At 45.7% G+C, this 27,203-nt stretch overlaps 1 protein-coding gene across 1 annotated transcript in view; it reads right to left on the bottom strand.

The window, feature by feature from the left end:
* FRMD4B (FERM domain containing 4B) overlaps positions 1–27,203 on the bottom strand; it is a 174,335-nt gene that overhangs the window by 63,798 nt on the left and 83,334 nt on the right. Inside the window, exons 6-7 of the mRNA XM_008154153.3 lie at positions 776–832; positions 28–50 (exon numbers count right to left, since the gene is read on the bottom strand). Of these exons, the coding sequence (XP_008152375.2) occupies positions 28–50; positions 776–832 (80 nt within the window). The remainder of the gene's footprint in view (positions 1–27; positions 51–775; positions 833–27,203) is intronic.

Genomic DNA, 27,203 nt, shown 5'->3' on the forward strand with positions numbered 1-27,203 from the left:
GTAATATCAGGAAAGAGACCACTTTACCTGGTGAAATCCCCTTTGGCTTCCTGGAATAAAACAAAGACAGATGATCAATTTGTATGTGTGTTAATTACGCCAGGTAAATTTTACTTGGTCATTTACCCTCTTACAGTCCCCGAGTTCTGCTTTATTTTGAAGAATGTACACAAAGAACACTTTCTATGGCCACCGGGAAGAATGTGGCATGGATTAGCAATCGCCGGTAGCCATGAAGAGACAACTATCTCTTTAAAAGCACAGACGATTATTTCTCCTTTTATGTTTCTAAGAGCACGTGGTAAATGCCTGCCTATCGGAGCGGCGCACCTTTTAAACCCTGACACGGGTCCATCAGAACATGCTGTTTACTCTTTTTAAGCCAGCATGGAGCACACTTGGTGGGTTTTTTTGTTTTTGTTTTTTTTTTTAGCTACCAGGGCCTGTAAGAATTAAAGGGCTCTTTAACCCAACCTCAGAAAATGTCTACAGAAGTTACCAAACTTAAATGTAAAGTACGGCCTCCTAACAGCGGCCGCCTCCTGAATTCCAGGCGCCGGGAGCGCCTTCCCCTCTTCCTCTGGAGCAGTCTAAATTTCCTTTTCCTTTGAGACAGTCTCTCACCGCAGCTCACGCAAACTGTTCGAACACAGCAAACGGCGGCAAACAGCCAGCTGGCTTACAAACCCATCAGCCACCGGCCCACGCAAAAGTTTCAGAGTTGCCGGCCGTTCACAAAACCAATGAACAGAAGGGAGCAGTGGTCAGTTCTTACCTGCAAAGCCAGCGCCGCCAACCTGAAGACGGTTTCGCTGTCCACTTCGATCTGCCCCTGTTGGGGAAAGAAAGCACCGGTGAACTCGCCGCCCTCCTCCAGCAAATGAGCGAGCTGGGAAGCTGTCACGGCTTGGCACCTCAGGCTGCGATCAGATGCAGATCGTACCATTGTGTGAAAAGGGAGGGGGCGAGCAGAGGTGCCTCCAGGGTTAAGAGGAAGCCACATTGTGTGTGTGTGTGTGTGTGTGTGTGTGTGTGTGAGTGAGAGAGAGAGAGAGAGAGAGAGAGATTGCTTAGAAAGCACTTCTGGAAGGAACATGAATGACTTTGAGGAGGAAAATTCAGACAACTTCTAAAAGAATAATTGTTATCTTTACAGGTTCATTTTTAAACTCTAAAGCTTTTCCTAGATTAGTTCAGTGTTTTCCTGAGAATTTTTTTCTCTGTGCCATAGCATGCTTATTTTGGTCTATACACAATGTAAATATTTTTAAAACTATATAAATTCATGAGGTATCACCTCACACCTATCAGAATGGCTACCATCAACAATCGACAAATGGCAAGTTGCTGGTGAGGATGTGGAGAAAAGGGAGCCCTCGTGCACTGCTGGTGGGAATGCAGACTGGTGCAGTCACTATGGAAAACAGTATGGAGTTTCCTCACAAAACTAAAAATGGAACTCCCATTTGACCCAGTGATCCTACTTCTAGGAATATATCCCAAGAATCCAGAAACACCAATCAGAAAGAATATATACACCCCTATGTTCATAGCGTGTAGTTTATATTAGCCATGATCTGGAAACAGCCCAAGTGCCCATCAGCAGATGAGTGGATAAAAAAAGCTTTACACCATGGAATACTATGCAGCTAGAAAAAAGAAGGATCTCTTACCCTTTGAGACAGTATGGAGGGAGCTGGAGAGGATTATGGCTAAGTGAAATAAGCCAGTTGGAGAAAGACACGTATCACATGACCTCACTCATATGTGGAATCTAATGAACAAAATAAACTGACAAATAAAATAGATCCAGAGACATGGATACATGTAACAGACTGACGATTCTCAGAGAGAAGGGGTGGGGGAGGGGGGGGCTCCTAGAAGAGATTAACCAAATAACATGCATGCATATATGTATAACCCATGGACACAGACAACAGTGTGGTGAAGGCCTGGGGAGGGGGGATGGGAGCAGGGTGGAGGGGGTCAATGGGTGAAAAAAGGGACATCTGTAATACTTTCAACAATAAAGATAAAAAAATAAATTCACTTCTGTGACGACGATACATCATTGAATTAATATTTGTACCATTATGGATAAAATGTGAAGCCTTAAGAAGCAGCTCTATCAGCCCTGGCCGGTATGGCTCATTTGGGTGGAGTGTTGCCCCATGCACAGAAAGGCTGAGGGTTTGGTTCCGGTCAGGGCACAGACCTGGGTTTTGGGTTCGGTCCCGGTTGGAGCAGGTATGGGAGGCAACCGACTGTGTTTCTCTCTCTCCCTTCCTCTCTCTAAAATCATGAACATATCCACGAGTGAGGATTTTTTTTAAAAGCAGTTACAGCAAATGCTTCAAAGACTAAAATTCTGTTGCTTTATGTTGAAGTTTGATGAGGTCTAATTTACCACTTTTCCATTATTTTATTTTTTCATCCTTCAAGATCTGAAATTAAATAGTAGTTCTGGGCCCAGTTAACAGAACTACTGTTTCAGTAGCCTGGCTGGATGCATAAGTATGTGCGGAGGGGGGATTGCTTCTGTTAATACTCAAATGCGCCTTCACTTATTTTATTAAATATAGTGATATATGTAAATACCATTACTGCATTATGTAATATATTGCAACAATACGTGGTTTAGAAGGGTCTCTGTTTAAAATTGTTTGTGTGCATGATATTCTAGCTTGTAAGCATACACACACGTAAAAATAATTCTCCGTCACCCACTCCTTGCCCAGCCCCTGGACAAACAGAACCTGAAGGCACAGTGTTCAGCGACATGGCCCTCCCCGGCCTGGGCATCGCCCTGCACTCTGTGCTCCTTCTCCCGGGGTCCAGGCTGCAGGTTCCCACCGCACCCAGCGTGCCGGGGAGGGACTGGGGTTTGGAGTAAACGCGCACGCAGCGGGTGTACAGAAGCTGTTCGCCGTGAGGGTGTCTGGGAGGGTTATGCATTTCTCTCAGGTTTCTGAGCGATTTCACTGGAGTTCTCAAAAACAAAACAAAACGAAAGCCACAAAATGAAACCAACCCCCAGGACACTACAATGTCAGCAGAGGTCATGTCCACGTTCCTCTTACGTTACAGAATGAACACCGTTCACTGCATTCACCAGCATCTAGGTGTCCCTTCTGGAACCCGAGGCAGCGGACCTGCTTCAAGGTTTTCTGCTTCACACACCGAGGGCCCAGGCCGTGAGCTCGGAGCTCGCCTGTGACCTCTCGAACCCGCTCACGCGGTCAAAGGGAAGCCAGGCCCATGGGTGGATCGGCGGCCTTCTGTCTGTCAGGCAAGAGACAGTGGTTTCTGCTGAACGATGCTGGAGCAGTGGCGCCGGCAGGTGAGCGGCGTGCTGACCAACATTACATTTCAAAGGTTACATCCCTTACTTTCAAAGTAAAGGGAACTCATGCAGCGTGAGAGGAGACTCTAAAACATCATTGAATTTGCCATTAGGCTGAAACTCAAAGTCAAATTGTCTTAAAATCTCACCAAAGAGAAAAAGCGAATTAAAATAAAATGGGTATGGAAATGACTAAAGCTGAATAAAATATATTGAAAATATTTGCCAACCCTCTGATACCCCATGACCCGCTCGGCCTCCTCAGAACCTTGGGTGAGTTATCCAAACAACATTTTAGACACCAACTTTTCAATTGAGTAAATGGAAGGTCAGCGGGTGAAAAGACCTCAGACAGACACTCTGAAGGACGCTGCCAATGCGTCTCCGCCGCGGAAGGTCATCACGTATTAAAAAGGCTGGAATGTGGAGCCGCAGCCTGAGCGTGCCAGGCTGGGACAGCCCGAGGAGAGGGGGACTGCGCTCCCCGCACCCCTCACCCACACAGCGCCCCGCCGCAGTTGGGGGGGGGGCAGGGAGGGAGGGAGGGGCCCTATCAGAATCCAGGAGAGAGGGGATGCGGATTTGGCAGAGCCTCACGTTCTTTTATACACCTCAGCCCCCATCTCGCCCTCCAGTTAACCTCTGTTCTGGAAATTCAAGGCAGCCTATAATTTTTTTTTGCGTGGAATTCACCAAACCATGGAGCAATCGGGAATAATACTATTTGCCTGGTTCTCAGCAACGTCACGAGGTAAAATTTAATGAAGACTTAGACTGAACTGTACAATTTCATGCCTGAAATGTGCAAGTTCTTTACGGTAGAAGCTGCAGGCTGTCCTGGGACAGAACATCCCTCTTACTTACAAGCATGGCGACGGCGGTAACCCTATAGGGCCCAGGCAAGCCAACCCTGAGAACCCGATCTCCTCCGAGAGCGGGTAACGGGATCCTGCGGTGGGTGCACACGGCTGGCGGGCACGGACAGAGGAGCGGGCGAGCCGGGCAGATGAGGTGGCCGGGGGCACAGGGTCACGGGGAACAGGACCCGGCCCTGTGCCGCTCCCTCGGCTCGTGTAACCGCACCACGGCTTCAACCGCTGGGTCACCGGGATCGGGCTCCACACGGGACACCTTGTTTTCGTCCTGGGCCTGTTGGCTCAGTTGATCAAAACATCATCTAACGAGATGAACTCCAGGTTTTTGCTTCCAAAACAGGAGAACAGAATTTAAAAAGGTTTTGAATTTGGGAGTGAAATTAGTGAAACCCTGAGCCCGTGGTTTTCGGGTGCTGGTACCCCGTGGGGCATGACCTCATTGTTCTTCCCAACCCCACAGCCGGTGCCCACGCTGGCCCCGACCCAGCGCTCGCCCACTCTGCCGGGCGCCAGTAGACTTGCTCCGACTCCAGTGCCAACATCTCACCAGGAATCTCCAGGAGACATGCTTCGGTAACAACTGGAACCAGGTAGGTCAGAAAAAGGCCAAAAATGCCCCCTCCACGGTCGGGGGACAACATGTCGGCATCAAGCACCCACACTCGCAGTCGAACGGGAAAACTACTTCTGAACACTCGCTCTGCCTTTCACGTGTCGATGTTGTTCTCCGTGGGAACTCATTCTGCACTAAAACCAAAGAGAATCCTCAAGGCCCGCGGATGGAGAGAAAGGGGCTTCTTGACATTGGTCGCCAGTTGCGTCCACCGTTGAGCTGCACCGGTCTTCGGGGTCTGGTCAGAGAACCACCACCTGGCAAGAACGATGCCTTAGACATTGCCTAGCTGCCCGCCTGTGGTTTGCCACGAGGCCTGCACACAGTGCAAAGGGCAGATGTGGTAAGGACAGGAGTGAGCCGGTGGGTGCAGCTCCCTGGAGCCTCTCTCCTTTCTTCTGAGGACAGCTCTGTGGGGGAGGACCGGCGGGCTAGGAAGCCCAGATCTGTGAGCTGACTAGTTTTTGGACAATTAGGCTGGCAGAGGGGCCACGGAAACACCTACCTACTGTCCAACAAGGCAGTTTTTAAAGCATGTATTTGCATTGATTTCAGAGAGGAAGGGAGAGGGAGAGAGAGAAACATCCATGATGAGAGAGAATCATTGATCAGCTGCCTCCTGCACACCCCACACTGGGCATGAAGCCTGCAACCCAGGCATGTGCCCTGTCCAGGAATTGAACCATGACCTCCTGGTTCATAGGTCAACGCTCAATGACTGAGCCACACCAGCCAGGCAAGGCAATTCTTGTCATGCCCCTGAAGGCCAGCCCACAGCTACATGTGTACCCTGTCCTCCCATGTGCAAATGAACCAAAACTTCCTCCTTGCTGTCCAAGCTGGTTGTGGGAGGTCATGCTCATGGAGGATGGATTCAGTGATCTATTGCTCGTTCTTTTCTAAATCAGGGTTTTGCAACCGTGGCACAACTGACATTGCGAGCCGGGTCCTTCTTTGTTGAGGGCTCTTGTGCTTTGCAGGGCATTAGGCAGCAGCTCAGCCGCTGCTCACCAGATTCTAGGAGCAGCCTCGCCTGAGCCCTGACGACCAAACGTGTCTGCAGGCATTTCCAAAGGGCCCTGGGGCAAAACTGATCCACTTCATTCTCTAAGTTTCTTTTCGGATTAAGCTAGAATCACCTGAAGCCTCCAGCATTGAACCACAAGATTTGCTGCAGATAAAACTGTGTGTTTGGTACTGTGTTTGGGCATCCCTCCACTGGCTTCTGTTGAGAATCAGTATAAGAAACAACCCTCAGAGCCCTGGCTGCGGTTGCTCAGTCGGCTGCAGCACTTTCCTGTGCACCGAAGGGTCTCAGGTTCGATTCCCGGTCAGGGCATGTTCCTAGGTTGTGGTTTTGATCCTGGGTGGTTGGTGCCCATACGAGAGGCAGCGGATCGATATTTCTCTCTCACATCTCTGTCTCTCCCTTCCTCTTTCTAAAGTCAGTAAATATACCCTCGGGTGAGGATTAAAAATAAATTTAAAGAAAGGACAGAAACAACGCTCAGAAATTCCTGGTGTGTTAAGGACATAGTTCATTTCATCCTCTCCTGTCCCTTTACGTGGGCCTGGGAGGAGTCTCTGCTTCGTGGGACAAGGAGTGACTGTGTTCTTTCAGGCAGCGCTTTGTTTGGACCTCGATGACCACGGTGAGCTGTGCCACTGATCATGACTCCCTCTCTGCTTTGGCTCTTAGGAGAACTTGAATTTCAAAGTCGTGGGCTCAATGATTTATATGAACCATGCTGGATGTTTTCTACTGACCTTAACCCTGATGGCATCTAATGACTCCTGCCTTTATCTTCTCTCTTACAGATAACTCTGATTTCATCACTTGCTATGTTTTAGAGTGTTTTCCCCTTTATTGAGGTACACGCAATAAAATGCACAAATCTTAGTGTACAGCTGAATTTTGACGTGCATACATTCATGTAACCATCACTCACCCAGGTCAACATATCAAACATTCTCTCTAATTTTTTCATCTAAGGGAAATGTATGTATTTTTATACACCAATAAAATTATTTTTGTTAATTAGAAAAGTATAAAACAATAGTGCAAAACTGTTTGAATTTGCAATTCTTTAATTACTAACCAATTTGAGTGTTTTCTTGCAATTGCATTTTATTTGCTATTGCCTGTGTATGAAATAAGCCTTTGTTCACTTACCTGTTTGAGAGACAACCTAGATTTAATTTGAGCTACAAAAATTAACACTTTTCCTCGTCTACTGGGAACAAATTGTGTCCTTTATTCTGTCCCCCTTTGCTGTGTCCGCCTCCTCCCGGCTTCCTCCCGGCCTGTGAAGTCAGAGTGGACTGGGCCTCTCTCTCCCACTGCAAGAATCTGAGGGGCACCAAGCAAGTTATATTTTCTGAAACCCAGTTCCTCACCTGCAAAATGGGGAATGATAATGTTGGCTTTACTGAGTTGTTAGGGCATTAAAGCAAGTACAAGTATAAAGCATTTATCATAAAGTCTAGCACTCGGAGACTCTCTCAATGTGATTCTTTCTGTGCTAATGTTTGCCATGTTGCTTCTTACATTCTTATATATCATTATATCTATGGTTATCTACTTTGTTCTGGGCACAGTTCAATTACTGTGTCGTTCCATAACATGTAATCACTGTTTCATTATAATATGTTTCAATATTTGATGGAATAAATGCTTTAATTTTATATACTTATTGATAGTCTCTTTCACTTATTTTTTAAAATAAATTTTAAAATAATCTTGTCAAGTTTTAAAAAATAATTTGTCTTCTTCTGGGGTAATATGTTTCTATTGAAATTGCTTTATAATGATCATAAAGTTTTATGATATACACCATAAAGATCACATAATCTGGTGTTTGGGTTAATACTTAGTATTTTATATTTTCCTATGTAAATGGGCTGCTTTTTCATTCTACTGTTTATCTGGTTATCATCATGTAGGATCATTAGTTTTAGTGTATTTAACTTACATTCAACTTCTTCACCAAAGCCAACAATGCCAATAAGTTTTAGCTAATTTGTTTCCCTTTTGTAGGCACATAGTGGAATTGTCCCCCAACAATATTTTGGTGCAGTTCTTTGCAGGAAGTTTCTTATTTCTTTTTTTATCTCATTGCTAACCCATTCATTATTTAATAACATGCTATTTAGCCTCCATGTGTTTGAGTGTTTTTACTGTAGTTGATGTCTAATTTCATTCTACTGTGATCTGAGAAGATGCTTGATATGATTTCAACCTTCTTGAATGTGTAGAGACTTGTTTTGTGTCCTGACATGAGGTCTTTCTTTGAGAATGATCCATGTACACTTGAGAAAAATGTATATACTGTAGCTCTGGGGTGAAATGTTCTATAAATGTCAATTAAAAATCCATCTGATCCAGTGTGTCCTTTAGAGTCACTGTTACCTTATTAATTTTTTGTCTGGAAGATCTATCCAGTGAAGTCGGGGTGGGGGGGAGGTGGTGGTGGTGTTAAAGTCCCCTACTATGACTATGTTGTCAATCTCTCTGTTAAAGTCCTCTAGAAGTTTTTTATATATTTAGGTGTTCCTATATTGAGTGCATATATGTTTACCAGGGCTATATCCTCTTGTTGGATCAATCCCTTTAGAATTATGTAGTGACCTTTATTGTCTCTTCTGATGGCCTTCATTTTGAAGTCTATTTTGTCAGATATGTGTATTGCTACCCCAGCTTTTTTTCGTTTTCATTTTCATGGAAACATTTTTTCCATCCCTTCACTCTCATCTTTTGTGAGTCTGTTGTTCTGGGGGTGGGTCTCTTGTAGAAAGCATATATTTGGGTCATTTTTTTGTATCCATTCAGCTACCCTATGTCTTTTCATTGGAGCATTTAATCCATTTACATTTAAGGTTGTTGATAGGTACTTATTTATTGCCATTTTAATTCTTTATGTCTATGTTTCTCTCTCTAATTCTTCTTCTCATTACAGCAGTCCCTTGAGCGTTTCTTGCAGTGATTATTTGGTGGCAACAAACTCCTTTAGCCATTTTTTCTGGTCTGGAAAGCTCTTTATTTCACCATCTATTTTGAATGATAGCCTTGGATATAGTAATCTTGGTTTCAGATCCTTGCTTTTCATTACTTTGAATACATCATGCCATTCCCTTGTGGCCTGTAGAGTTTCTGATGAAAAATTAGCTGACAGCCTAATGGGAGCTCCTTCATAGGTAACAAATTGCTTTTCTCTGGCTGCCTTTAAGATGCTCTCTTTGGCTTTAATTTTTTGTCATTTTTATTATGATGTGTCTGGGTGTGGGCTTGTTTGGGTTCTTCTTCCTTGGGACTCTACATGCCTTCTGGACTTGTGTGACCTTTTCCTTCACCAGGTTAGGGAAGTTTTCTGCCTTTATTTTTTTAAACACGTTCTTATCCCTTGCTCACTTTCTTCCCCTTCTGGTACTCCTATAATGTGAATATTGTTACGTTTCACATTGTCCCACAGCTCCCTTAAGCTGTCCTCCTGATTTTTAATTGTTTTTTTTTTCTTTTTGGTTCTCTGATTGAGTTATTTTTTTCTACTCTGTCTTCTCATTCACTGAGCTAATCCCTGGATTCCCTTAATCTGCTGTCTATTCCTTGCACTATGTTCTTTATTAGTGCTATGACATTCTTCATAGTTACTATACCTTTCTCTTGCTGTTGAGAATCTTTGCCATCATTATTCTGAACTCCATGTCTGGTAATTTTATCTCCATTTCATTTAGCTCTTCTTCTGAAGAATTCTCTTGTTCTTTCATTTGGGATTTGTTTTTGTTGTCTCCCCATTTTGGCTGCCTGTTTGGGTTTGTGTCTATGTATTACGTAGATTTACTAAACCTCCCAATCTCTAGTGCAGGACAGTGTCAGATGCTGTTTCTGACTGGTCCTGAATACCCTGTTTGGAGCTATCAGCAATCCACAGCTTGTGGCTCCCTCTGCTGGGGCTGGGTGCCTTTGGAAAAGACCAAGATGTGCACCAAACTCTGTTTTTCCTAGTCCTGGGCCCCGAATTAGATCAGGCAAAGACTCAAAGCCTCCAGAGACCTGCCTCTGCATGCAGTCTGATTGTATTCAGACTTGATTAACCTCAGGCTATTGACCACAGGGGGAGAGGTTTTCCAACACGATGGGGCAAGTGCTTCTGCCTGCAGGATGATTGTTATTCTCAGTCTCTTGATGGGCCTCAGAAATTCCACAGGGTGGGACAAGGGGTTTTCCAGTAGGATGTGTCAACTGCCTTCCCCCCAGGCAAAAACCACCTGGAAAGCAAAGTTCTGCAGGAGAAAGATGTCTCCCACAGTTGAGATATTCTTCTGGAACTTCAGCTGCTGCCTGTGGGAGCCTGGCCAGCTCTTTTGTGCCTCCGCACTTTCTATCAGTCTCTATGTGGCCTCTACCTGCCATCCTGGGTTATCAGGCTTCTCTTCAGCTAGTTTTCAGTTGTTTATTCAGGATGGTTTTTCTGTATTTTAGTTGTAATTCCAATTTGGTTCTGGGAGCATGTCAGTGTAGCTTCCACTTACTCCGCTGCCATTTTTGAATATACTATATGTCTTTTTGTTTTCTTTCTTTCTTTCTTTCTTTCTTTCTTTCTTTCTTTCTTTCTAGAATGCTTCTTGTATTTCTTGATTCACTATACAGTTTATTTGACTTGGTTTTCAACTCAGTACAGAATCCCAGCCTCTGAACCATGAAAACCTAACTCAGGCTTCCCCAGCGACAACAATAGGACCTGGAAGCATAGCACCTGGGTTGGCAGGAGTAGATATATAAACTCAAAATGCTAAACATAATGAGGTGCTAGATGTCAAAGAGTCTTTTACTTTCCTGGCTTTACTTTCTAAAAATATAAAAGGACAATAATAATATCTGTCTCACAACCTCATGGAGTTTGGAGAACAACAACAACAACAAAACACAACAAAAACAAACAAACAAAAAAACCCCCGGATATTAAAGATGCTTTGAAAAAAGTAAAAGAGGCATTACAAGAAAAGCAAACAAGTACAGGTTTTTTTGTGGGTGTGTATCACAGTTTCAAAGACATAAGCAGTATGACCACAGTATCTGGGCAGACTGCTTCTCAGAAACTTGATCAGAGTGAAGATAGGAGCAAAGAGAAAGTTAGCAGCATGTGGACACGTGTTTGACTGTGGGAGGACAATACAAACAAACATACGGACATGGAAATGGAATGCGGGAACACCAACCAGACCATGCTTTCTCAGGATCAGCCCAGGTATGGTTTGTAAAGTGCATTTTACTTTTAGGTGGACAGGTGACACATGTTTTTGTTCTTTGGATGAACTTCTAACTAATTTAATAGAAACCACATCTTGGCTTCTAGCTTTTCCACTTAAAAAAAAGAAAAAGAAAAGAAAAAAAAATGGAAGCATTTTGAGCATCTAAATGAGTGACAGAATGGATTATAATACATTGAATACAAAGGAGTCCATGAGTCCATGATGACTTAAAAAAGTCTTTTTCAAAGGTCAAGATGGAGAAGAAGGGAAACTGATTCTTTACAGATGAATGCTAAGGAATGCTGAAGGTGGAAGAATTAGAGACTCACCATTTACAATCATCACCTGTGCTGACTTAGCAAGTCCCCATTGGAGGCCAAGAGCATTGGGTCAAAGACTTGGGAAGCTGCAGAGCCAAGCAGCTTCCATGTGTCAGTTCCAGACAAGTGGCTAATCACTCAGGGGAGAAGGTGAAGAGAAAACTGGCAGATACCACCTTCACCAACACCAAGGCATGCGAAAGTGAAGCCTCCTGGTGAGACACACTGGGAAGGACTCCACATTGCTTATGCAGTGTTCCTGCCACAGGGGGTTAGGTTAGACTAGAGGCTCTCAGGCTGGTGTTAGCAGAGTAACCCTGAGAGCTCACAGAGAGCACAGGGAGGCCCCGCCCACTGGAGCAGGTAGGACGAAACCAGTGTGGCTCTCTGCACTCTCACCAAGTTCCCAGGTGACTCTGATACATGTCCAGCATGATACATGTTTGGAATTGCTGACTTAGACACATCCATATTTCACAAATTGAAGTGAGAGGTAATCTGCAAGGCAATGACTCCCAAAAATACCAGTGCAAGAGAAGCCAAAGAAAGACTGGGCACCCGTCTCCAGTTCTGGCGACTAAAGTGTCCTGAGGACGAAATGCAGTGTGTGATCCTGGACTGGGTCCTGGATCAGAAAAGGAGGAAAGGCTATAGAGAACATTATTGAGACAATTAGAAAAATTTCAATAACTACACATTCAACAATAAATACAGAGTAGATATACACAGTTTGTGAAATGTGGGACAGATCTCATAAAATGCTAAACTGCACAACAGACAGACATCTGTTCAGCTCGTCGCTGCACAGCCAGCAGCACCTGTACTGTGCCTGGCACAGAGTGGACATAATAAATATTTCAACATATTCATCTATACTTAAAAATGAAGCCTTTTGACGACAATGCTCTACCAAATGAGGCTGAAAGAAATCACCAGGACTGAGTCTCCTTCTCCCCAGTTCTTACTTTTACTTTCCTCCAATTTTGAGGTCTTGAGGTTCCATTTTATTCCTTTTAAGTGCAGGAAGAATGAGATTATCACATGGTCAATATCAGAAGACAGGCTCCATCAACCTTTTATATTTCTATTGATTTTAGAGAGGAAGAGAGAGAGAGAGAGGGATAGAAACATCAATGATGAGAGAGAATCATTGATCGGCTGCCTCTTGCATGCCCCACACTGGGGAACGAGCCTGCAACCTGGGCATGTGGCCTTGACTGGAATCGAACCTGGGACCCTTTAGTCCACAGGCCGGCACTCTATCTACTGAGCCAAACCAGCTAGGGCTCCACCAATCCTTTTTATAAACTCTTCCACCAACATATTTTCAAAGCAAGGGAGTGGATGTCTAAGACACCGCCCTGAAATTAAAGGCGTGGTGATCTAAGGCCCAATTGTTCTGCAACACAAGAAAGGCAGGGAGCCTAACTAGGTCAGGCTCTGCTAATGAGTGTGGAAGTTCAAGGCACCCACATCTGATAAGTGTGCAGGGAGACAATGGGCGAACGGACGAATCATCATCATGAACAAAGGCTCGGAACCCAGCTCTCAGCTGCTGCTCTCGCCCTTGTGCAGCAGACTTGAACCACAGCGTTCTAATTGCTCCGATGCACACTGGCACCCACTTACAATTACAATTTGAATTTGTAGGCGTGGAGTGTTCGGATGGAAACTAGTCATATATAGTTTTTTAAGTACAAGGTGCTTACCAGATAATCAAGGATGATTAGAGGGAGAAAAGGATGAATCAGGAGCCAGAAAGTTATGGTCATGATGTTAAAACTGAGCCTTCGAATGAAGAAGCCCTGCTAACGTTCACATCCTGTCTGGATGGTTTGCATGAGTAGACGTGCAGCGATACTTTTATTTTCAGGACTATTATGCATTCATCTGGTTGGGCCTCCCATTTATAATTTCTTCCCCAATAGGACATATCTTATTGAAAATATTTTCACCAGCATTCTCCCTTTGTGCCATAAGTGTGGTTGCTTATGCTCAAATAATTTTTATAACTGAGAGCATTTTATAGCAGTCCTCTTGGGAATTTTAGAATAATAGTGCCAAAAACAACAACAAAAACAAGAAACACTTAGATGCTAATCATCTGTTCCAAGAGGTTGACACAGGTGGATTCACTGAATTCCCAGGACAATCACTCCACAGGTGAGGGGACTAAAGCTCAGGAAGGTAGAGAAGCTTACGGCCAGCCAGCCTGTAAGTGGTAGAGCCAGGATTGGATGCCAGACAGTTGGGACCTCCTCTCTGCAGCCCTCACCCCTTCCATGGCTCGCATCAAACCACACTTAGAATGTCTCTCCAAGGAGTAACAAAGCTGGTTAGTTTGAAATACTTACTGACTTCACTTTAGCTGAGATAAACTATACTCATAAGGTCTAAAATGGTAACTATCTGCGCCCAACTCAATAGGTTGCCTGAAATAGATATCTCACTCTATTATACAATGAATCCATATTGCAAAGCATTATGTATTAGGCCGACTTAATTATGAAATGGAAGTCTTCTATTCAAAAATCTTCTTTCTGAAAAATATAAAGACAGCTCTTCAAACCTCCTGCATACCCAGAAAAGCAGGTTACATCTGCTTCTAGAATGGCTTAAAAATATAACAGATAGATGATAAGTGGACAGGTAAATGGATGGATAGAAAGAAATAGTTGGTATGGGTAAATTTGTTTTTGGAAGTTTCTTTGCCATATTCCTTTTGAATTACATGATTTGTCTTCAAGGACATCAACCTAAGCATTTTCAAAAGCTAGAAATGTACAATGAAATCCTATCTAATAAAAGAGAACCATGCAAATTGACTGTACCTCTGCTACACCCACCAGCCACGCCCACCAACCAATCAGGAGCAAGTATGCAAATTAACCCAACCAAGATGCCGGTTAATTTGTATATACAGGTGCAGAGTGAAGACTGAAGACAGCGTAGAAGGAAGCCAAGTGCTGCAGAAGGGAGCGAAGCTGCGGAGAAGCAAGCAAGCAAGCGGGCGGTGGAGAAGGGAGGGAAGCAGGAGGTTTGGGGGAGAAGGGAGGGAGCAGGAAGGTTGGGGGAGAAGGGAGGGAGCAGGAAGGTTGGGGGAGAAGGGAGGGAGCAGAAGGGGCAGGGGAGAAGGGAGGGAAGCAGGAGGGGGAGAAGGGAGGGAAGCAGGTGGGGCAGTGGAGACCGCCGAAGGAAGCCCTATTGCAGGAATCTTCCTGCAACGGGCCTCTAGTTTGATTTATAAAATAAATCGAGAAAATGACTTACAGGGTCTTTTCATCCATCCTTAGGGTTTAAAATTTTATATTTTCAGCTGATTGAACCTTCTACCTCCTACTGCCATTCAAGCATTTATCACATAGTATTTTTATGAAATTTTTTGAGTCACCATTTAGCTGTAATGATACTCTTATAGCCCATTTCTGAGGCGATGGTTTATCAAAAGTATGAATATTGGGTTTAAATGTTTTAAGATAATTCATGCTGAGTGCTGCCATTGTGAAACGCAGGGCTTCCAATTGGATCCTCGGTAGCTCCTTTCAATGAATTCAACGAATATTTGAGAGGCTACTTGTGCTGGCAGCACATCAGTGAACAAAGACTCCATTCTGTGTAAACCCCTCTCCCCTGGCGGTGCCCACTGCAGGGTGTTTCCTTGTCCCCCACTCCACGACCATGGCCTTTTACCTCTGTGGGCCCACGGGTTTTCATGGAGGACCCGACATCTTCCCCTTTACCATCCTCAGGAGAGTCCCTGAGGATTAAAATTGGCAGGTGTTTTAACTATTATTATGGCAACTCTGATTCTCACAAATGCACAAGGCAGCATATATCTGAAAGTCCACAGCTTGAGACACATCATTTCCACGTTAGGAAAACAGAGGGAAAGCCACATGAAACAGGACGGTGCAGGGTTTATTATAAGCTTCCAACAGCCCTTTAAAATGCGGCACCAGAGTTCTTTGTTCCTTCTGCACCCGCTCCTTTTCAAACCAACTCTGATGTTTAGTTTAGTGACTTCACTTGGTAAATATCAATGAGAAGGCACGCTCACCTTTCCATGGACAGAATTTACAGCCTGCAAAATTCAAGTTCTGACCCTTTAAATCAGGGGTCCTCAAACTTTTTAAACAGGGGGCCAGTTCACTGTCCCTCAGACCGTTGGAGGGCCGGACTATAGTTTAAAAAAAGCTATGAACAAATTCCTATGCACACTGCACATATCTTATTTTGAAGTAAAAAAAAAAAACGGCAAAAACACCCGCATGTGGCCCGCGGGCCGTAGTTTGAGGACGCTTGCTTTAAATCATTCCAGCATATTGAAATGAGCTTGAGGATTAACACACGCACGCACGCACGCACGCACGCACACTGACATGTGCAAACACCCTCAAACCCCAAAGGCTAACACTCTGTCAGGTTAGCAGATATGCCAGATATATTTCAGTTCTTCATAACGACTCACATTGTCAGTTGTTGAACTAGACAGAGTAATGCCAGGGTGAGAGCCAGGTGTATGGTGCTGACAGAGTGGACTGGTTACAGAGGAATCGCTTCAAGTTCTGTGAGGTCACACTGAGCTGCGGCGAATGCCTCTCACTGAAGGCGTTACGATAGGGGCAGTAAGAGCCTTCCCAGGAACGTGCACGTTAAAAACCCCTTTGAGCTGACCGGTGTGGCTCAGTGGATAGAGCGTCGGCCTGTGGACTCAAGGGTCCCGGATTCGATTCCGGTCAGGGGCATGTGCCTTGGTTGCAGGCACATCCCCAGTGGAGGGTGTGCAGGAGGCAGCTGATTGATGTTACTCTCTCATCGATGTTTCTAACTCTCCCTCTTCCTTCCTCTCTGTAAAAAATCAATAAAATATATATATATAAAAGAACTGCCTATTATCGTGGAAAGATTAACAACTTTGTTGCCCAAAGGATGGAGTCCCACCCCAGCCTCCTACTTCCCCAGGCCTGTAATCCCTACTTCCCCATGTAATCTTTTAGGAAAAAAAAAAAAAAAAAAAGAATAAAAACCCCTTTGACAAGAGCAGGCAGCTGGGGAGCACTAAATTATCAAAACATCTTCCTAGGTTTTAGGAGAATGTTTCTTAAGTCACAGTCCCATTCTGATTGTGCAGGTGCTCACTGTGACTGTTGGGCTGGTGCGTTTCTCCAACTGTTCTCCCGTCCCGGCTCTGCCCGCACGACACTGCTGGCTCCGCCGAGGGAAGCAGGAGCCCCTGTGGTCTGGCGGAACGGTGGGGTGGGGGATCTATCGGAAGACTTGGCTCCAATATTTTAGCATGAACTGGACTCCCTCTGTATTCACTCACTGTCCTCGAGGCAATCACAAGTGGATGACTCATTTTCTTGGAATTCCAAGAAAAGATGCATGAAGCCAAGAGCAGAGCTGCCTGTCTTTGTAGCTGATTTCACAGCGATTCTCCAGCGACTGTGCAGCCAAGGCGAATGCGTGAGCTTGAATCTGACCAGGGCGGCCAAACGGTGTTCCTGTTGGCTCAGCATGTGAAGTTCAAAGGACACAAGTACCACTCCAACTCTGGAAAACTGAGTTTAGGGCAGAAGCTCTATCGTGGGTAGTGAAAACAAAATAAAATGGAAAGCTGAAGAAGTCTTATTTTATGATTGTTACTCAAAACTGACTTTCAATTTAACTCGATCTTTTCACGAGTCCATTTTGAAAAACTTGATCCGTTAGTTACTAGTGTAAACTACATGTATTTTGCTCACTTGACCAATATTTACTGGGGGCTCTGGCGGATGCCAGCTCTGTGCCAGTGGAGGGGACATAAAGATGAGTTGCAGCCGACCCTGGTCCCAAGGAGTCAGTCAGGTTCTGGAGAGGCAGACACGTAAGCAAAGAGTTGGCCACGGGGAGCAGAGAGGGAGGAGGAGACAGGCTGTCCCGGAGGCTGGAAGAGCTGAGCCCGGAGGAAGTGGGCGATAGCGCACACAAGGCCAGGAGCGCAGCGGTTAGGGGCAGGGCCCTGGGCTGAGTCTGAAGCAGGGGTGGAAACGTGCCGGAGGGAAATGAAGGGAGAGAGAAAGGCACTCAGCACAGAAACCAGAGAAACACCTTCAGCAGAGGCGCAAGCAGATCGAGAAGGCGGGGAGCTTGAGAAAGACAGTGTTAATCAGGAGTGAGAAGTCATTTCAGTGTGACCACAGGGTGAGTGTGGGAAGAGGATGGAGTGATAGCTAGGGCTGTGTGTCCTATTAAGGGGCTTGATATGTAACAGCAGTGGTAATAATAGCAAAAATATTAATAGCAAAACAGTCTGTGCGCAGATACTATTCTACATACCATAACTTATCCACTGAGGTAGGAACTATTATTGCCCCCACTTTACAGTTGGTAAAACTGAGGCTTAAAAATGTAAGTAACATGCCCAGGTTAGAGCCAAGGCCAGGCCTTTGAACCCAGGCATGCTGGCTTCTGTCTAAACCAGTGATGGGCAACCTTTTGAGCTTGGTGTGTCAAACTTCGCCAAAAAACTGAGCATAACTCGGGTAGTGTGTCACTTTGAGGAAAAAACATTATTTCGCAAATGTTTCATCCTCAGGAGCAGCAAATGTTTCATTCTCGGCATGTGGCCGCCTCATCGGCCACGTGTCATCAGAAATGGCTACGCGTGTCAGTGCTGACACGCATGTCATAGGTTCGCCATCACTGGTCTAAACTCAACACCAGTGCATTATACAGCTTCTCTAGGGAGCAGGGCAGGCTAAGATGTTAAGTGTGGGAGGTACTAAGTCTTCTTGATTTTATGTCCTAAAATGCCTCGATCTTGCCATTCATTTGCTCATTCTTTAATCATCCACACGTTTGCGTATTTATCCATTCAACAACCTTTTACCTAACATCCGGGCAAACACACTCGGAGATTGCAACATAAAGAAAACCTGCAAGTTTATATTTAATGAAACACACGTGAATTTTCAAAGTTTCTCTGCATCCTTCCCTGTGTTGTATACTGATCTTATAATCTAAGACCATAGAGAATATAGGAAGAAAAGTGGGCAAGATGAGGTCAAAGTAGGCAAATCTAATATAATAAAATAGTAATACGCAAATTGACCGCACCTTCGCTACGCCCAAGCCACGCCCACCATCCAAAGCCACGCCCACCAGCCAATCAGGGTGAGTATGCAAATTACCCAACAAAGATGGCGGTTAATTTGCATACGCTGAGGGAGGGAGGAATGAAGACTGAAGACAACTTAGAAGGAAGACGGAGGAAAAGCGGAAAGCAAGATGGCTGCCAGAGGGGAAGCCCGGGTGGGGTGGGGAAGAACAGGGCAGAGCAGGATGGAGCGGGGCGGGTGGCATCGGCGCGTGGGTGCAGATGCGGTGGCCGCAACAGCGGCGGCGGCGGCAGCGCATGCGGCCATAGTGGCCGCTTGCAGGATTTTTCCTGCAAATGGGCTACTAGTATATCATATATGAGTAAAAAGTGAAAAGTCTAATAAAATGTAAAATGTCAGCAATAACTGATCTTAACTAAGAAAAATATACACTCAAAAGAAAGAAATAGGTCAAAATAATGCAATTAATGCTCTAGCATTGGAATTATGTGTTAATTCTTTTTTTTTTGATTGATTGTAGTTTTCGGAATTCTCTATATTTTCTTCAATCAGAAAAACCGATTCTGTCAGTTGTCTTTGAGTCGACCTTCCCTTTGCTTTCCTAGATAAAACTTCCATTCTGCTTTGTCCAGTAAGAAAGATGACAGTTTTTCTAGTGGAGAGAATGTGATCAACAAATGTCTATTCTCTTCCTACAGCTTTAAAGAGACAAAGTTTAATGAATACAATAACTATTTTTGTCTTTGCTTTCCTGATTGAAAACTAATTCAAGCTTCTTATGAAAGAACCAGAGGCCCGGTGCATGAAAATTCATGCACTGGAGGGGGCGTCCCTTAGCCCGGCCTGCCCCCTCTCACAGTCCGGGAGCCCTCAGGGCGACCCGGCGATCAGGGAAAGGCGACGCTCCATCACACCTCTGCTGCTGCCACTGCCAGCAGCGCAAGCCTCGGCCGGCCCTGGTTACCTGAGCCTCGGGCGGTCCTGGGCGGCTGGGGGGCTGAGGGGACTGGGGGACTCCGGAGGCAGGAGCGTGGAGCGGCCAGGCCCGCCTGGGGGCAGGCCCAGCCTTGCTGCACGCCTGCCACCCTAGCGGGGCTGAGGGGACTGGGCGCCGCCATCTTGTGGCTGTGGGCGCCACCATCTTTGAGGGCGTGACAGTCAATTAGCATATTTCCTCCTTATTGGCTGTGGGTGCCGCCATCTTTGCGATGGCATGAGGGTCAATTAGCATATTCCCTCTTTATTAGCTAGGATATCACTTAGCATTCCTAGAGAGGAAGAGCTCTTCCATAGAACGCTCACTCCCAGAATAATCACTATTTACACTCCACTATAGATTTTTCTGGTTTTCCCTACGAGTACATTTTATATACATAAAAGCAAATGACAAAGTTCAAGCAGTCACCCAGGTTTGCTATTCTGTCACTTAGTCCTTTGTTAAAGCCACAGTGCGGTCTGGGCGTGCTTCAGGTCGGTCGGGTTATTCTGCCCTCGTTAATGGCTGCACAGGATCCTAGCATATGAATGGCTTGTAATTTAGTTAATCTCTGTTGAAGTGCATTTAGGCGGTGTAAGCTGCCCACTATTAGAAATAATAATCTAAGATATTTATCTTTTCATAGTTCAGTAAAGTCTTGCAGGGATTTTCCCTGAAGTTGGTGGAGTGTGGGGTGGAAAGATACACTCTCATTTTCATGGACATGGGGCCAAAGTGCCCTCAGCCCTGTGGGCCTTTAGGAGAGCTTCGGAGCCGCCCCATTCCCAGTCAGACGCCAGTGCCACCGAGGTTCCGAGGACACCCCACATCAGGCTGCAGCTCCGCGTGTGAGAGGGCGTGTTGCCCGCAGTGAGAAGCACCAAGTCTGCCAACGACAGGGCACGCCTAGCAAGGTCTCAGTCGAGAAAGGCGCAAGAGGGAGGGTAAACATGATCAGGATGGATAGCCTGCAATAACTACTTTTTGATAGGATTACCATGTTTGGTTCAGGTGTGCCTCTACATTTCTTCAGAGCACAAAGAGCTGAGCGCTAACGAGAAAAGAAAGGGAGCATAATGACATCGAGTGAGGCGTATGGACCCATTTTCTCTCCCATCTTGATGTGGTGTGTCCCGCTCAGCCTGGAGGTGAGGCCCTGACTGCCCCATAACCAGGTCAACAGCTCGACTGACTCCAAAAGTTTTGTTCAAAGAACCAGAACTGACCCAGGTTTTATCTTGTGGCCAGCTCTAACAGAGGCCAACACCCAGGAGGCTTACAGTTATGTATTTTTGCTTTATTGTTAATATGACAGAATATACTTAGGACTCTACTTTTAAAAGTGTGATCAGCAGTCCATTATAAGTATTGTTTGAAAGAAGAATTTCATGTGCAAGTAAGTTTGGAAAATATTGGGTTAAAAAAAATCACACGTTTTTATGTTGAAGAACTTCTTGAAGCATTTAATATATCAAAGCATGTGGTAAAATCCAAGAAAGTGGCCTAATCTTCAACATTTCTTAAACTCTTTTTGGTATGAAAATAGCTTATGATCATGAGATAGATTCTTGAGCTATAGATTTGAAGCACAGTATTTGTGTGTGTGTGTGTGTGTGTGTGTGTGTGTGTGTGAGATTACAAAATCCTGATTCTGTTGGTGAGATTTCCTATATTGCAGAGCTAAGAAAGTATTCCAAACTGCTTTTCCTATTATTGTAGGAAGGAGTAACATGTAACTTTAGGAATTCTGGGTATGCTCATATTACAAGGTCCCAGCATCTTCCACAAATATATCATAGAAAGTGACATCAGACATATTCCTTTAAAATGAACACAATACACACCTACACACAAACGGACAAATGAGAGAATCTTTAGGACAGGCCACGGGAAGGGACTAGTGCTGAATATTATACTATTGATAATGAGCGCACATCAGAAATCCTAGCCCTTAGTAGGAACACAACAAGTTTTTTTTGGATGAAGACATGCGGGCAGATACTGTTATTTCTGGAGCCAAACTGCCCAGTGATTCCTCCACTGCTGGTGAGCCGTTTCACTGGGCCGGATTGTTTACCTCATTTACCCTCCCGTCGCCTCACTTGTTAAAGTAACAAAACAGAACAGCGTGCGTTGTGAGGATTAAATGAGTTAGTACCTGAGAGAGCCGTGCTTGCTCCGGGCACGGCACGCTCCCTCCTCCACCCGAGCACCCTCCTGCTTCTCCACGCTTCCTGCCTTCTCGTTATGATGACAGTTGCACACACACCGAAAGAGACAAGGTGGCCAACACTGTTTTAATTTCCCAAGCATGTCGGCAAGTCACTGATTTTAAACAAAGGGCTGGTAGTGACGAATGCGGATTGATTACTGAAATCACAGACAAGGCCCAGGAGTCTGCAAAGGCAGTAACTGGGACAAACCTAAGGTCGTTTCATGCAATTGGGCTCCCCCACGCTGGCAACAGGCTGCCCGAGTGGACCTCAGCCCACGCGCCGAGCGCTCCCACGTCCCCGGGTCAGTTTCGGCGTTTCCCCATCATCGCCACCTGGCACAGGTGCGTGTTTGTGAAGGCGAGGTGTGCCCTGCATTCGCACCGAGGAAGCCAAACAGGTTCAAGGGCCCTCCCCTGCATGACAACTCAGACAGCGGCTCTCCCGGAACACGGATCCGCGTGGCAGTCCTACCTGGCGGGCTCCGCTCCACAGGAGGCAGTGCCCTTCGGAGGCACCCCAGGGCTGCTCCGTGCCCCGCCAGGCTGTGCCAGTCAACTGGTCCCTAACGCCGACAGGCACCTTCCTAACAACCGTGGCTGAGAGCACCAGCAGGTACAACAAGGTCTGGAGTAAGAGCAACGCTGAGGGAGCCATGGACATGCCCGTCCCCCAGGTGCAGTGGCCAGACAGCCCTCGCTCATCGAGCGGCAGCAGATGCAGGGGTTAAACTCCCGGCTCTGGCTGGCGTCATGCTGCCTGGGAGGAATCCCAGCTCCTCCACTTACGAGCTATGTGACCTTGTGTGTGTTACATAAGCTCTGTACCTCAGTATTCTCATCTGTAAAATGGGAGATAATAATAGCACTTATCTAGTAGGTGAGTTACCGAACTTACCTCATAGGATTGGCGTGGGAACAAATGCATGCGTGTACACAGTAAGTGCCCAGCTAATTACATGTCAGTTGCGATGGCCATTCTGCTCTGTAACAACAGCCCCTGACTTCGAAGTTACGAGAACACCTTTATTTCCCCAGGGCAGTGACTAAAAGGCAGCTGAGGTGAACGGAGGTGCCTCTAAGGACCAGGGTCTCCTGACCGTGTCACTGGCCAAGGACACTTTCCCACCGACGAGCTCTGTGACCTTAAATGAATCCTTAGCCCCTCTGCGCCTCCATTCTTCTATTTGTACAACGGGGTCACACGTTTCCTTCTTCAGGGGCCATGGTGGGATTGCATGTCGTAACTGTGCACCGCCTGGCACAGGCTGGCACACAGGAATGTCCAGGAAGCATGCCCTTCCCTCCCATGTCTCCGGGCGGGGCTGAAGGTCACACCTTCCCCTGCTCGCTGTTCTTACGGTGGACACCCTTTCTTCCCAAATGCCAGGAAGAGGAGGAGAAATGAGAAGGTGTCTTTCTAGTGTCTTGTCTGTGGACCCTGACCCACATTTCTCAAAGTGAAGCTGAGCTGAATTGAAACATGGCTCCATTTAACATGCAGCCCCCGTTCCTCAGCTTCGGTGTCGGGAGAAACCCCTGGGGACCTGTTGGACAGGCTGGCGGCCGGCTCCCTCAGTCCTGACTCTGCGGTCTGGAGAGAGGCAGAGAGGCAGGAGTTTGCTCACTAAAAGTGAGCACTTGTTATAAATCCGATACAAGCAGCCAAAGGTCAGACAGTGAGAAATGCTGCCCTAATTTCACTCGGAAATGGGGAAAAAGGCTCAGGGTGGTGAACCTCTCCGAAGATCACACAGCTGGCGGGGCCAAGAGGTGCCCCGGCCCTGAGCCTGTCCTTAGCATTGCATTCCCTTCTCAAGATCAAAACACAGCATGATTTTTAACACATTTTCCTAGACTGAGGTGATTGTAGGTCGTGGTGCACAGAAAACAGAAGCACCTGGTCACCGGAAGTGCCTTGTAAGGACAGACATACACTACACCAGGTCTTGTCACAACTGCTGCTGAGCTTGACTTTTGTCTTGTGGTGGTCACTTCGTAAGGTGTCCAGGTGTCCAGGCACTGTCTTCACTGGAAACTACTAGTAATATGATGTTGTATGTCACCTATACTTCAATAAAAAAATTGTGGTTTCTAATATTTACCCATATTGTGCATTTTTAATGCTATCTAATATTCCAAAGAGTAAACAAACCACTGTTATTTCTTTAAAAAAAAAAAGAACCAGAAGAAAAATTAAGAAATCCTTGAAGCATCTCCAGCTGTAAACAGCCTCAACAGTGCTGGCAGGTAGCAGACAGCCAACAAGTAATGCTTGAGTGTGTATCCTGCACGCACTTAGCTCTGGCCATGGTTGAATCTGGCCCATATACTACAGCTTCATAATCAAAGTGGACCAGAACTAGTTCCCAATAATTACTATTGATTGTCAATTGATATCTACAAAGATTAGAGAAAAAATCCAATGGGCTTTTGACTTTTTAAAATATTAGAATGGATGTAAACTTCTTCATGGAATCATTCTTTGATAAAAACTGTAATTAGAGTTACTGCAGCATTACTAAATGTTGTTTTTAGAATTTTGGATGTTCAATTTCTCAGTAAATATAGATACATTTCAATACTCACAACTAGTCAAATTATACGTCAGATAAGCAGTTTTTGCTTGTTGCTTATCTTCTTGGGAAGCAAGGGTTGGCCATCGACAACATCCATTCACTTATTGAGTTAGTCAACAAAAATTCATGGCGTGCCCAGTTTGTACCAGACTGTGTATATGAGAGCTTGTTTGGAGTAAACAAAAGTGAGAAACGTTCATCCCCTTTTCAGACTATCTGGGATACTCAAACTCAGAAAAGAGGCACAATATTTCTTTCAAGGTATTCACGTGTCACCACATACATACACTATGCTGTATGGGCAGCGATATTCACAAAACCAGTGAGACCCACCCAGCGTTTTAAATAACGTACCCATAGGCTGGATTCTGCAACTATACAGCCATGTTTGCATAGCCACGCAGAGCTTCAGCAACTGTAGAAATCACATTTAAAAATATATATGTTTTTATTGATTTCAGAGAGGAAGTGGGAGGGAGAGAGAGGTAGAAACATCAATGATGAGAGAGAATCATTGACTGATTGCCTCCTGCACGCCCCCTGCTGGGGATCAAGTCCACAACCCGGCATGTGCCCTGACCGGGAATCGAACCGTAAAACAGCGCAAATCACATTTCTTGCTAACCAGGCATGGAAGAAGATATGTGGCTTTCTCGATAGCTCGAATAAGAGCGCTCTCTTCCTGCCTGTGTTTCTCTCAGCGAAGGCAGGCCTGTGCGGAGGCGGCGATGCAGGTGCCGGCCGCCTCGCTGGTGGGAACAGTCCTGTGCACAGGAGCCCCTCACGCTCAGATGTGGCGCTGAGCCCTGCATGAGCAGCTCCCAGCATCGGTACTGACGCCCACCAGCCAGTCACCCGCCTCCGTGCGTTCTGCATCTGAGGCTGTTCTCTTACTGCTCACTTTCTCCTGGGCCGTGACGGAGGGCACTCCTTCCCGGAATGCGCTTCAACAAGCACGCACCTTCAGAAACGACCTGAAAGACCTGAAAGCCGCTTCACAAACAGCTGCGGGGCTTTGTTGCCTTGTCATCTACTGGGTCCTGTGTTATTGTCTCTAGTCACCTGCATATTACTTAGATGGAAAATATTCCACTCTAAATTCCTACAACTGAATTAAAAAAGGACCCCGGTAACAGTCAGAGGTCATGGTGCCTTACAACATATGTTGCGTAAAAGTTCTAAATGCTTTCGCAAGTCCCACTTAGAATGCATATCTACTATATGGATGCATTTATATAAAACTCTAAACAATGTAAACTAGTTTATTGTGGCTGGATATATTCACTATCTTGATTGTGGTAATCATTTCCTGGATATTATGTGTGTCACAATGTTAAAGATTATATAATTAAATATATAAAGTGAATTATATCTCAACAAAGCTGTTAAAAAAACACACAAACAAATAAAACTCTGCTCTTGCACAATTAAAGCTGTATGTGTTCAGTGGACCACCCTTAATGTTTTGGGAGTCTAAGGGGAGAGTACAAATGTAGGACCCATAACCACAGCCTTTCCCCCTTTCCTCTCCAGGCCAGGCACCATCCAGCTTCCCTGGCCACCTTCAGATTTAGGGCGATATATATGGGCAGAAGAGGTCCCCCAGCCCTAGAACTAGGGGAGGAGTCTGAGGTCCTGAGCACTGAGACCATAACCTGGGAGGCAGAGCTGGAGTTGGAGGCCTTTAAAGCACTGCTGTAAGGCGATAAGAACTGAGGATATTTAAAACTTATAGCAATGTGACATGGATGCAACATCCAAGCATGGGGTCATTTTTCTAGCAATTCATGTTTATTGAATTTTACAAAAGCAATCTTTCTTCAATGGATTGGATGCATATAAAAAACAATAAAAATAAAAGAGAGAGAGAGAGAGATCCTTGAGATCCAAGATGGCAGCATATTAGGTGGAAGCTACACTCAACTCTTCCCAGGACCAAACTGGAATTAAAACTAAAGTATAGAAAAATCATCCTGAATTAACTGAAGACTAGCTGGAGAGAAGCCTTATAACCAAGAACTTACAGAAGAAGCCATATCAAGTCTGGTAGGAAGTACATAGGGACAAGAGGGTTGGCCGGGCTCCCATGGGTGGCAGCTGAAGTTTTGGAGGGATATTTCAGATGCAGGAGGTTCCCCTTAAGAAGTGTGGGGTCTAAACCCCAAGATGGGCTCCACAGCCTAGAGCACCAGAACTGGAAAAGCTGCCCAATAGCATTAGTCTATGAAAAGCAGCTGGGTTTCTGTCCACCAGGGAGAGATGGTTAGAGATACAGGTACCTCTTAAAGAGTAAATGCACAAAGTTTTGTTCCCAGCCACTCACCCTGGGCTCCAGCAGAGGGAGGGCAAAGTGGACTAGAGCCATGTGAAGACAGCATGGGGTTGATGGCTCTGAGGAGAGAGCTGTAGGGTCAGCCACCAGGATTCCTGTGCTGAGTTATTCTCCCATACTGCAGAAGCCATCTTTCTCAGGCAGAGCATTCCCCTCCATGCAGCATCAGCCTGGGGGGAAGCAATAGCTCCACACACTGAAATGCCTCTCACCCCACCCTGTGGAGCTTTAGCCCTGCTGAGGAATACAGTTGAAGGCTCTTTCATTGATTAAGCCTAACAGGAGCCTGCATGTGGAGGCAGATCTCTGGGTGCCTTAAGGCTTTTTCTGACTTGCCCCCAGGCCCAGCAGAGGGAGCCCCCAAGCTGTGGATCACTGATAGCTCCAAACAGGTTGCCCAGGGCCAGTCACAGGCAGCATCTGACATAGGTGTTCGCCAGAGTTCCTCTGCAACAGCTCAGAACCATTACTCCCAGTGGTCAGCTTCAGACAACAACAGAATCCAATAAGCTTCATAAGCAGCATATCCACAGGGAAATCTTGGCAGACACCAAACCATACTGAGGTGAATTCCGTTTCATGTGATCAGCACCTGCACAGCAGG

This window comes from Eptesicus fuscus, chromosome 18, assembly GCF_027574615.1.
Source record: "Eptesicus fuscus isolate TK198812 chromosome 18, DD_ASM_mEF_20220401, whole genome shotgun sequence".
Classification (NCBI taxonomy): domain Eukaryota; kingdom Metazoa; phylum Chordata; class Mammalia; order Chiroptera; family Vespertilionidae; genus Eptesicus; species Eptesicus fuscus.